We start from the raw sequence: 12,826 nt of genomic DNA, 5'->3' as shown, positions 1-12,826 counted from the left end.
ACACCTGCGCCACCCAGGCGCACCTGCCCCTGGCACCCTCTGCGACCTGCAGCAGCTACATAATGAACGCGCTGCAGTCGTTGGCATTTATTCTTGAAGCTCTTGTGGCATGCGGAAAACAGCGAAGGCGGCCAGAAAATCAATAGCCAAGACAGCCAAGCAACTGGTCGACGTGGAATACCCTATAGAATGTGATTCGATTGGGTGTACTCGATAGCCATGGTTTGTATGTGCAGCTGATGTGAGCTGCATGCGATGCCCTGTTAACTAGTTATATTAGTAGAATATATACAATAATTGGCATATATAAAATACAGGTAAGTAATTAAAAAACAAGTGTGCCTGGCCTTAGCCTTAATATATGCGCAATACCCTGTAAAGCCTCTACAGCTTGAGCTTTATGCATTTGCAATCACTCGCTGGGTCAGAAACTTAAACTTGTTATCAATAACGACTAGCTGCAAGCTGTAGCTGGGGCATACCTCACTGTAAATACCCTGACCTGAGAGCGGAGTCATGAAGTAAAAAAAATTAAATATGCTTGGCTACCCTGTTAATCTGCTCAGCAGTTCAGGCATACTGTTCGGGCCTATGAAATCGCAAATGATTAGCAATGCAGCTGCTTTGAGGCCGGCTACGGGGTATCTCGAGCGGCGCTTCCCAAGCTGCGCTCCGAGCGCTGGCGATTAGCATGCCGATAGCTCTTAGTTGATAGACTTTAATGCTAATCAAGCCAGCGATTGAGCTGGGGAGACCTGTGTATCAATTCGCCTGCCATTTCTGATTTAGTACGGATTTGTCTTGGGTCGAGCATAGATAGACCCGATCTATATACAATATATATTTCATTCTCAATGGAGTTTTAAGGTACCAAAAGTGATTGAAAACGTGAAATCTCAAAATATATCTAATTTATAGCAATAATAATAGTATGAAAATACATATAAAAAATACGGTAAAAACTCTATGAGTTAGTGAGTTGTCTAAGTGAGCAGAACTCACATTCCACAATCTGATATATCAGTTATATTATATATAATTCTGATATATCTGCTAAGCTCTCAAAGTTAAATGCAAAATCTCAGGTAACTTCAAAGGCTAAATGATCTCAGGTAACTCATTAATGGATGTTTTCAATCTGATACATCAGATATCAACATATATATATTCTGTTTGCTTTGCCAATTGGCTCGAGCTATAGTTTTATAACAATTCGCAATTCGCAATTGCCAAAAGCGAAAGAACAAAAAAAAACGGGAGAAAATGTCAAGAAATGAGTCGAAACATTTTAGAATAAATGCCCAGAAATGGACTTTGGTCAGGGTACGAGAAATCTCTAAAATGTATAAACAAATGGAACGATCGTAAATGCTGTCAGTTGCTGCTGTGTGGTTGTTGTTGTTGATGTTGTTTGTTGTTGTCATTCAATTAGTCATATCAAGAAAAATTGAATCGAATAGCAAGTGCAAGTGCAAGGCAGATATATACGTACACACATGTATATATCTATATATATGTGGATTCATATACATACAACTCGTAGATAAAACACACTTCTCTCTCTCACTCTCTCTAGTACATCTGTCTCTTTCACTCTGCTTATCAGCGGTTTCTTATCGATTCTGTGTAACCGGTTGAAGGCAGTTTTTTGGGCTTGGCATATTTCTAGTTCACATGACAATAAACGGAGGGACGTACGGACGGACAGCCAGATAGCTACGCAGTTGAGGATACACTAGCTGGATACACATATATATCTATATATATGCCATGTTGTGCATTCATAAATGTCAGCACTTGATTTACGTTCGGGTTTTCACTAGCATCAATTGAATGATTGATGACAAGCGTAGGGCGTACGGGCAACAACTGCGAAATACAGTCACAAAATGTTTGTGACTTGCCGCGAATCGGGAGCATTCCAATAATATCTAGATGATTCGGCTTCCTAATCAACTGCGAACAATACTAGCTCATTGCGCGAACCAGTTCAGCTCCCGGCTTCAAATTGTACTGCTATTTCGATTGGGATACGGAGGTATTCATTAAAATTGTAGTGCTGCACTACTCGAAGCATATATATTGGGTTTATGTATATGCATTATAGTACTTACAAGAAATTGAACCTTGTGAGTAGAATAGCTAACAAGTTCTTTAATTCGATCAGAAAGTACTACTAAAGGAGTGAGCTAGTCGGGATAAGGCGATAGTCGGAAAAGCTTTGCATGTTCGTAAAAGATGCACCATAGTCTACCTTTACCTATGCCCATATCTATATCTATATCTATATCTATATCTATATCTATATCTATATCTATCTCTATCTCTATACCATGCCCATACCTATGCCTATGACTATATATACTCTTGTTCTTCTCTAGGAATTGCTTCTTTATGTTCTCCTTATGAAGTTCTTCATATATATGCGATCTAAGTACATTTCGTTGGGGCATCCAAAATGTGTTTCAAATTTTGCAGGACTGAGAGCAGTGATTACATACATTCATTTGTGTTTCGGGACAATATCATGATAAAACTTAGCAACTTTAGCTGTTAAAGCGATCAGCTTAGAAGTTTCATATCGATGTGAATCGATAAGTTATCGATGACTTGAGGGACTACCTCACACATCTAGAGAGGCGCATGAATTGGGCCAAATCGATGCTCCTGTTGACATTGATCAAGAATAAACACAGCCAGCCACGCCTTCTTTTGCCATGGAACATTCTCTATGCAATCTATACTAGAAATATTCTAATCGGAATTCAATTGTAGCAAAAAAACCCAGCATCATAATTCAGAAACAAAAATGCCAATAAGAAACTAGCTACTTTGAAGTACATAAATATATTGAATACTTGTTTTGGTTTAATAGTGAGCTAAAGTTATTATGAAAATTGTTAAGTAATTAGCAATTTGTTTACGTAGAGTAAATCAGCTACATTGACTTTGACAGGCGACGACGACTATTGATCAATTCAATACATAGCCAATATGTGGCGGCATTTCCGATTGGTTCCATCGACTTGCTGCTTTATGCTCCATCGAACACTGCCAAATCGAATGCATCTAATGAAATCTGCAATCCATTCGATACGAATAACACGTTATATCATATGCCACGTGTGTGTGTGTTCTCTATATTGCACTCTGTCGATCTGTTTCTGCCACAGATTCCCTGCTCCTGTCTCCTGCCCCTCGGTATTAACTGAAAAACATAATACGTGCCCAGTTGGTAATGCCATTGCTTATGTCGTTCTTTCATTTGGATACCCTGCAATCCATGCAAACTGTGCAAGCCGGGTATATACGTTGCCTATCAATGCCGAATATAGTTTCTATGCAGAATAAATTTAAAGGCGCAGCCAAAGTACAACAACGAATCGAAATTTGTATTTTTTTGTTTAAGTAAAAGTTCACAAATTGAACTAGTTCAGGTGCGCTTCCACTTTCATGCAATCTTAAAAAAAAGCAACAAAAATACTTGTCGCATAAGAAGAGGCTTATGCTATCTTCTAGTCGGATACTCCACACTAGAAGCTTTGCTTGTGCTTATTTTGTTCTTTGTCACTCGCTTGCGCGCACTTCCGCTCCTCCTGCCGCCGCTAGCCATCTCGCTCTCTCGCACTTTGCGACATGCACAATAACAAATTGGGATGGCCTTGACACGGGTTAAGAGTTGTTGTTGTTGTTGTTGTTGCTACATTTCAGTTGCTTCGATTCTATTCGCTAATTTACGACGCGGCCGAGGCCACTTTGTTGTTCTCGTCATTTCCATACCCTGCATATTATTGAAAAGGGGCTATATTGGTGCACAAATGTACATATATATATATATATATATATATTTCATATAATCAGTCCAAATGATGTATAAGGTTCGATCTTTATAGCTCTTTAAACACACAATTAGAATATTTATGCCAAGAGGTTGGCCCTCGTTACAGGACTTCTCATAGTCGGATATCATCGACCAGCACACTCTTTGCTTACTTAATACCCTGTAGCCTTGAGATATTTAAGCAGACAACTTGTTGCGCAATTATCTAACTGCAGCGTAGTTGTCGCTAAAGAATCTGGATAATTGGCTTGGTAAGTCTTAAGACTTAAAGACTCTAACCCGAATGCAGCTTTAAATTAGCTGTAACCTCTGATCTATGGTACTTATCTTGTACTTACCTTGAGCTGTATTTCAGCAGAAAAGCGAGAAAAATGATAGGGTATATGGAATTTATGTGATGTACTTACCACCAGACAGAATTACCCTCTTTACGACTTCCATTCTTTACATTCTTCCCACAATTTATCAGGCTTATCCGATTGTATAGTATACGTATATTATATATCATATTATATAGTATATGTGTATATATATCCTTTTTAAAGGGTAACTGCTACTTGTGCGATTGCGCCTTGATGCTTGTGCAAGGCAGCAACAAACAGCAACAGGTTTTCTTAGCCACTAGCAAAAACAGTCAGGGTCCGTGTGTATCTCTCTCTCTCTCTTCCTCTCTGCCCCTCTGCTTTTTTAGCTCCAGCAACTGGTCGTACGCCGCTCACCAATCAATGTTAACTGCATAAATGTGTTGCGCGTGCTTCGTTCAATTCGTCAATTATTATTTTGCTGAACAATTTCGAGTTAGAGCCGGTCGATTTGACCAGCAGAAGTAATCATCATCACTTGTTTATCAATTGAATGCACATGCAGCCACACACACGCACAAAAATCTGCACTGCGCTATGACGTCACAAGGCAAACGGCACTGACACTTAAGACGCCAGCCGCATTGAACCGAATCTCAAACTTTTCAGTTAAATTTTCGTTCCAATGTCGTTAAGTTTAGAAGCGCTCACACGCGCGCACACTCTCCCCGCGCTCTCCTACTCATTCGCTCTTTCTCTCTCTCTTTGTTGTTTACCTCTGGGCTGCATACACTTATGCTTTGCATGTGTAATAATTGGCGACGTCTCACAATCAACGCTTTTCACTCAACTTTTTGCTGCCTTCCATTTGATGTGCTTATGTATGTATGTGTGTGTGAGCATGCATATATATATATATGCGTTCGTTTCAACGATTATCTAATTGCACGTTGTAATTTAACGAAACCAAGCAAATAATAAAAGTGAAGAAAATATTAGAGATTTCACTTGGAGCACGCCAATTCCAATGTACAGTTGCCTCCATTGATTGCTTTGTTTTCGTCTCCCACGTTTTGGCATCTTTATCTTGTTGTTTACAGATCGGCTAAAGATCAAGGCAAAGCGCCAGCGTCTCAAAATGCCTGTTGCCAAAAGCAGAAGAGCAAAACAAACACGAGGCTGTGTATGTATGTATGTATGTGTGTGTGTGTGAGTGTTCATCTGTTATATCTGTTTACGTTATGTCTTTAGTTCTTACGTTTTCACATTGCTTTGACGTCACAAATGCCACTGAGACAGGGATAGGCACGTGCGGGACGCGCTGAATACGAAAAGGATGTATTGGGGGAACTGTGGGAGTTGGCATGTTTTGATGTTCAGCTAACGGTAAACACTCATCCGCAGTAAGCGTCGCCATCTTGCCATACACTCAGCCGCCACTCGGAATAAACAAATTAGCCAGCAATAACGGACTAAGTCAGTAAGCGCACTTAAGTGCATCGCAAATAGCAAAGAGTACGAAAAAAGATATGCAGGATCACGGAGCGCATTAAGCACCGCGTTGAACGCCTGTGGAACTGTGAACAACGCACAGTGGCACCAACTCCTCGAATAATCAGTCAAAATTCTAAATGTTACTATTAGATATATTATAGTTAATATATTTAATATAGCGCTATATTGCAGCTATTTGAACTAGTTTCTTCTAGCTTTTGCTATTCGATCGATTGCAGCGAACTTATCGATATGTTTAATGGCGCTATTTGTGTAACGGAAAATTCCCAAAACTCCTATTTGACACAGAAAAAAACTGGGTCGTAGGGTGAGGACAAAAAAACCCAGCTATAGGCACTACTATTAAGCTCTAGAGGGGTTGCTTTCTTGATATGCCCATCGATTTAACAACGCCTTGTTATCCTGACCTAGTCAAAGTTTCGCCCCATGCGCAACTCTCTCTCTCTCTCTCTCTCTCTCAATCTCCCTACTTCTCTTTTCGTTCCCTCCCTCTCTGCATGCCTCCGTCGCTCTCTGCAGGAGTGTGGTTTACATGCCAAAACTCACGTCAGCCGCAGCGGCGTCAACAACAACAGACATTGTGGTGGGCTCCGTGTCTGTGCCGGCAAAGATGACAAGTTATCTTTCGTCCTGCCGCCCGTACCACCTTCTGTGGTTGGAGCCGTGTCCAGCTTTTGTGTTCAAGGATATTCAACTGCGTTGTTTTTATTGATTTTGTCCTTCAACGGATTTCCCTGTTGAAGAATATTTACTTTTGGGTCAGGGTCCGAGCCCTGAGAATTTTATGTTAATGATGGCGAGGACTAAAAATAAGATAGTATTAAAATACATTTCGGAATATTACTCATTAATTCCATAAGGTCAGTGATTTTTTAACGGATTTTAACTGATTATTTGCGAGCTTATGTCCACAGTTGAAGTCCTCGCAGCCATTATCCTGCTGCTCTGCTGGTCTGCTGTACTGTACGAGTTTTCCTCTTAATCGGCTTATCTCCTGTTGGCAATACACAGCAAGCCTTACTCGTTATCTTAGGCAGCTTGTCAACTATATATTTTTTGTAGCAGCTCCGCTCCTGCCAGGAACGATGTTGACATTGAAGGCTCTTGGTTGGCCCGCCCAACTAATGGACTGTACTTAGTTCCCGTTCAGCTAAAGTGATTATAATCTACGTAGATTAAAAAACTACTACTGCATAGCTGATGGCACGCAATCCGTGTGAAACCCTTGCCAGCTGTTATGCTTCCAGCTGAGGGTCTTTGTGTTTGGCCCCAAGGGAGAGTCCCTTTCAGTTCAAGTTGAGAAAGGAGCGCTTCTGGAGTGGCTATCAAGAGCGATAGCCGCAAATAAATAAATAAGCTATTCAAGAATTTTATTGAGATTAAAATGCATATTGAATCCTAGTATTCGGTGTACAAATTCAAAGTGGTGTCAGAGCGCCCACCACGTCCACAATGAACAGTACAGTTGAGACGTCCATTGGGAACTCCATAGGGCAACAGTTATGTATTCGAGGCATCTGGCTGCGACTTGTGCTCATCCTGCTGGTTGCGCTCTGCGTATGTCTCGTTTTATGGCTAGTCCGTCGGTGTATCCAGGGTCCGGCTTATCGCAAGGCTAACCGCATCGATGGCAAGGTGGTCATCGTGACCGGCTGCAACACGGGCATTGGCAAGGAGACGGTGCTGGAGCTGGCACGCCGCGGCGCCAAGATCTACATGGCCTGCAGGAATCCCGTTCTCTGCGAGGCGGCACGCATCGAGATAATGGAACGCACGCAGAACAAACAGCTGATCAATTGCGTACTGGATCTAGCGTCGCTGGAGTCTGTGCGTCAGTTTGTGGCACGCTTCAAGGACGAGGAGACACAGCTCGATCTGCTGATCAACAATGCCGGAGTCATGGCCTGTCCCCGAGCTTTAACCGCAGATGGCTTCGAGATGCAGTTGGGGGTCAATCACTTGGGCCACTTTCTGCTCACTAATCTGCTGCTGGATCGGCTCAAGCGGGCGGCGCCCAGTCGCATTGTTGTGGTCAGCTCGGTGGCCCATCTCTTTGGGCGCATTAATCGCGAGGATCTGATGAGTGAACAAAAATACAGAAAGCTACTAGGCGCCTACACGCAATCCAAGCTGGCCAACGTGCTCTTCACTCGGAAGCTTTCGATGCTGCTGACGGGCTCTGGGGTTACGGTCAACTGCTGCCATCCGGGCTTGGTCCGGTCCGATCTGAATCGTCATTTCGTGGCTCCCTCCTGGTTTCTGGCCACTATCAGCATTCTTTCCCGGTATTTCTTCAAGTCAACCAAAGCCGGCGCTCAGACGCAACTTTACTTGGCCCTGGATCCAACATTGGTCGACCGTACTGGCGGCCTGTACGCCGATTCTTTCCTTTGTCCGCTGGTACCGTGGGCTAGGGATGTCGAGACTGCCGAGTGGCTGTGGCAAGAGAGCGAACGGCTTGTGGGCATATCCAGCTCGGCACACTCTGTAAAAACTGTCTCAATCGAACTCGTTGAGTAAAGGAGTTTAAAGCGTCTAGCGAATGCGAAAATCCCAATTTTTTTGTTAGTCTGTAAAGTAAAACATTTCTTCTTCTTTTTTGTTGATTAAAAAGAAACGCGTATTGAACCAGTGTAGAGCATTTCAAAGTCCGCCTAACCGAATGCCTGAGCTTGAAGCCCAATTTAGGCGATTCCAAGCCCTGCTCAACGACTGGAAATCAGGCGAGAGAGAGTGACAATTCAAGAGAGCCGCAGCGGCAGCAACGTCAACGGCGACTGCGACGGCAACAATCAAAACAAACAAGGCGAAGAAGCCGCAGAACACGAACAGCCAAATAAAACGGAATGCAAGTAAAGTTATTCAACGGCAGCGCTGTCGCAACGCTGGCAGCGATGCGAAGAAAAAAGTAGTTTTAAGTGAAAGTCGAAAGCATAATTCCAAGAGAGGCAGCAAGAAAAGAAATTAATGCCAGAAACAACAACAACACCAACAACGACAACTGTAATGGGAATAGCAGGCAGAGGCGAAGCCGTTGCGGCTTCTATGGTTATGTTCGTCTGGACTGCGACGGGGATGACGACGACGACGACGACGACCACGACGGCAACGTCGACTGCGACGCATGCACATGCATAAAGTTATGTTAATAACAGACGCTAGTAAAGTCGACAGCGACGCCGCTTAAAATTATATTCAGGTTATTTTGACGTGTTAGCGATCAAGTTGTTGGAGCCAAAGCAATCGGGAGCCGCTGTTTGTTTCAGTTGGCTAAGACCGCGCGAGACGCTTGGACGCAACGGTAACAAGAGCAGCGCAGAAAGACAATCCCGACAAACAGATCCACGCAGATCAAAGAGAGCGAGAGAGAGAGAAAGAGAAAGAGTAGCCGGCATCAATACGTCAAGTGCTTAAGTCAACTCTCGCCGTTGTTGTCGACTAAATGTGTGAAATTAGCGCGTGAGGAAGTGCGGCGACAAAAGCAGAGAACGAGAAAGAAAAGGGTCAGCAAGAGGTATGTATGTTGGCACATCAAGTGTACAAAACAATTTGGAAAGTGTTGTTTTGAAACGCGCCATAAACATGCATTTCCATGTTATCGAAAGACTTGCGCATGCTAGCCGCTTGTTCAGCTCGATAACAACAGCGAGCGCTGAATTGAGATATGCAAATCTCAGATTCAAATTGAGCTTCGTGTAGATTAGAAGATGTGTTACGAGAAAATTATTTCTCCTAACTATTTACAGGTTGAACCAATTGCTATTCACTTAGACAAGACCTAATCGATAGCTATGCCTAGAGCTAAAGCATCTAAATTGCCAACTAGTAATCAATGCTATTGTATCGATATCGATAAATAAGTCAATATATTATATATATATGAATATATTATATATATATGAATATTACACTCTCAATAGTTCATTCAAGTTTGCTTGATGCAAAAATTGATTGATTGATGAGTCACAATAATTAATCGATATATTGGTGAAAATCGATATTTTATTGCTGATTGACATTGATAAATCAAGGATTACTGCAACAAGGCTACTTAGATTCGAACAAATATCGATCATTCACTCATTTGTCGATAACTGTCCTGATAATCGAATCGATTTTTTCACCCGCAGGCACATCGCACCATCCTTTCAAACCGTTTCCAGTCACAACAATCGTAGCACACACATAGCACACACACTCAACTAAACTAAAGTCGTATCCTAGCTATGTCGGAGGCTGCCACGCCCACGACAACGAGGCCTGCTTACGACGACGCAACCGCCGAGGCGGCCGAGAAGGCGCTGTGCTTCCGTGGCATCTGGGCCTGGTTGGTGCTCCTGTTGCTGATCTTCCTGTGTATCGCGTTTGTCATGTGGCTGTTGCGTAAGTGCATCCAAGGACCGGTTTATCGTAAGGCGAATCGCATCGATGGCAAGGTGGTCATCGTGACCGGCTGCAACACGGGCATTGGCAAGGAGACGGTGCTGGAGTTAGCACGCCGCGGCGCCAAAATCTACATGGCCTGCCGGGATCCGGCACGCTGCGAGGCGGCCCGCATCGAGATCATCGATCGCACCCAGAACCAGCAGCTGTTCAATCGCAGCCTCGATCTGGGCTCGCTGGAATCCGTGCGTAACTTCGTGGCGCGCTTCAAAACAGAGGAGACGCGCCTCGACCTGTTAATTAACAACGCCGGGGTCATGGCTTGTCCGCGTACTCTGACCGCCGATGGCTACGAGCAGCAGTTGGGCGTCAACCACTTGGGCCACTTTCTGCTCACTAATCTGCTGCTGGATCGGCTCAAGCAGGCGGCGCCCAGTCGCATTGTGGTGGTCAGTTCGGCGGCGTATCTGTTCGGACGCATTAATCGCGAGGACTTGATGAGCGAGCGTAAGTACAGCAAGTTCTTTGGCGCCTACAGCCAGTCGAAGCTGGCCAACATACTGTTCACGCGGAAGCTCTCGATGCTGCTGAGTGGCACCGGCGTAACGGTCAACTGCTGTCATCCGGGCGTGGTAAGGACCGAGCTGAATCGCCACTTCGCCGGGCCCAACTGGACGAAAAATGCGCTGAAGGTGTTGTCGCTGTATTTCTTCAAGACGCCGCGCGCTGGAGCGCAGACTTCGCTGCGTCTGGCGCTGGATCCAGGGCTGGAGTGCTCATCGGGCAACTATTATTCGGACTGCATGCGGTTCCCACTCGTGCCCTGGGGTCGGGATATGGACACTGCCGACTGGCTGTGGCGCGAGAGCGAAAAACTCGTCGGCCTGCCGCCCATTCAGAGCGGGCCAAACAATGAAAGTGGCCAGAATGGCAATGGAACGCGTCCAGCTACTACTACAGCTGCAGCAACTACTGCTGCTGATGGCTCAGTGGAGACCGTCGTGGTCGATCGTCCGTCCAGTTAGGAGAATGGAGAATTTAAAGGCCAGCTGGCACCTTATCACCAGCCCAGTTGAGAACGCATCCGTCTCTAAAAACCAGTTTACAACCTGTTTGTTTTTGTTTTTTTTTTTTCTTTAAGAACCTAGCCGCAAATTGGAGATTAAAATTGTCATTAATAGATCTGTGGCTATTGCAGCACTTATACTTAATAGACCCATGAATACATACATACATAAATATGTATGTAAAAGAATTGACCTTTTTGTGTGTAGTTTTAAGTTGAGTACTCAAAATAAACGTAAAATTAAGAACAACAAAAGGGCAAAGTGGGCGAAAACAAAGTAAATTCATTGAAATCGCCGCAGTTTCAACAGCTGACATTGTCGCTGCTGCTTCTTCTTCCTCTTTGTCTGTCGGTCGCGTTCGTTCACATGCCATTAACGCAAGTAAAAGCAAATACAAAAAAAAAACTGAAAAAAAAATGGCAAGCAACAGCATCGAGTGCAATTAAACCAATGCAATGCCCGGGGGGTCGTTTTGGTCCGCCAGTTTTAGTTTGGGATTATCGTAGCATGTGTAGGCTCATAAGCTGCTGGGCTTTAGCTGTGGCTGATTTTGGTCTCTGGCCAGCAATTAGACACGCCTAATGGAGACTTTGCACAGTTTATAGCTATATTCAGAGCGGCACAAAAAACGCTAATGTGCTTTGATTTGGAGTGGTCTAAGGGCAAGAAATGCTTTTACATTTTCGCATTATACCAAATTACTGCTACTAACTAATAACTAAATAAAAAAAAGTACAAATGTGCATTACTTCAAGTTTTGAAATGTTCTTTAGGCGGTCCACATAAGGGTTAAGCAAGAACAAAACAAAAACTGAACAAGCTGCGAACAATTACACGAAAAATTGCATGGAAAATTCCACTCGATGTGTGTGTGTGTTTGTGTGTGTTTTTGGGTTGTGAATACCCCTTCAATTACACACACACACAGATGTATACACATACGCACGACAAACCCTTACTCAAATGTATCCAGCATTGAATTAATGTTTTATCTATGAGGCTTAGGCATATGGAAAGCCCTAGTCATACATACATTCAAACATTTGTGCATATGTGCATACATAAAAACTAACATTTTTACATTTTTATTTATGTATTTACATACATATGTATGCAATAGCTGGCAAATCTGCCTACGATCTGAAAATAACAAAAACAAAGTCTGCATACCCAAAATGCATATGCAAATCTTAACGAAAGTTTCTTAATCAGCCATCTGGCAACGCCCTGCTAATTATGCCAAGCCTAACAAGCAAGCCATATAAATATAATGGCGCATACTTATACGCACATACGCGAACAAAAGGAATAAAAAAATAGCAAAAACTTTCCACACAAGTTTGGACGAGAAAATTCAATTTTTGTTCTTTCACCAGACGACATGTTGCAATTTGATACGGAACATGCCATTTTCGCACGTACTGCTCCACCGAGTGCCAGCCACATACGCAGGTACGTATAAATTTTCAAGTGAGTTTGATAAATTTGATGCTTTAAACGGAGACTAACTATGCTACATACATATGCATGTATCTATGTGTATACATATGAATGAATCTATCTATGTATGTATGTACAGATATGAAAAGCTAAACAGATCGAGTAACGGGCGCAGCTGTTTTAATTATTTGTCATCTCCGCCTTGACGTACGTATTTAAAAATGCACGTAACTCGCAGTCTTGCACATATGTATGTAAGAGCTAATGATGAGTATGTC

General features: G+C 43.2%; 1 protein-coding gene and 1 pseudogene across 1 annotated transcript; both read left to right on the top strand.

Moving 5' to 3' along the window:
* Window positions 1–6,984: 6,984 nt before the first annotated feature.
* On the top strand, window positions 6,985–8,455 carry LOC111602061 (annotated as a pseudogene).
* Window positions 8,456–9,861: 1,406 nt separating this feature from the next.
* On the top strand, window positions 9,862–11,388 carry LOC111602060 (retinol dehydrogenase 12). The gene has a single exon (XM_023318973.2). It carries the CDS (start codon window positions 9,885–9,887, stop codon window positions 11,064–11,066), a length of 1,182 nt encoding a protein of 393 aa, XP_023174741.2. The 5' UTR covers window positions 9,862–9,884; the 3' UTR covers window positions 11,067–11,388.
* The last annotated feature ends 1,438 nt before the right edge of the window (window positions 11,389–12,826 follow it).

Source organism: Drosophila hydei, unplaced genomic scaffold, assembly GCF_003285905.1.
Source record: "Drosophila hydei strain 15085-1641.00,03,60 unplaced genomic scaffold, DhydRS2 tig00000250-arrow-arrow-pilon, whole genome shotgun sequence".
In the NCBI taxonomy this organism is placed as follows: Eukaryota; Metazoa; Arthropoda; class Insecta; order Diptera; family Drosophilidae; genus Drosophila; species Drosophila hydei.
Note: the sequence above shows the minus strand (reverse complement) of the source record. Positions and strands in the feature narration are given on the sequence as shown.

What these genes read in the sequence shown, in the direction of transcription:
- LOC111602060 (XM_023318973.2), top strand. Translation starts at nt 9,885, where the DNA reads ATGTCGGAGGCTGCCACGCCCACGACAACGAGGCCTGCTTACGACGAC.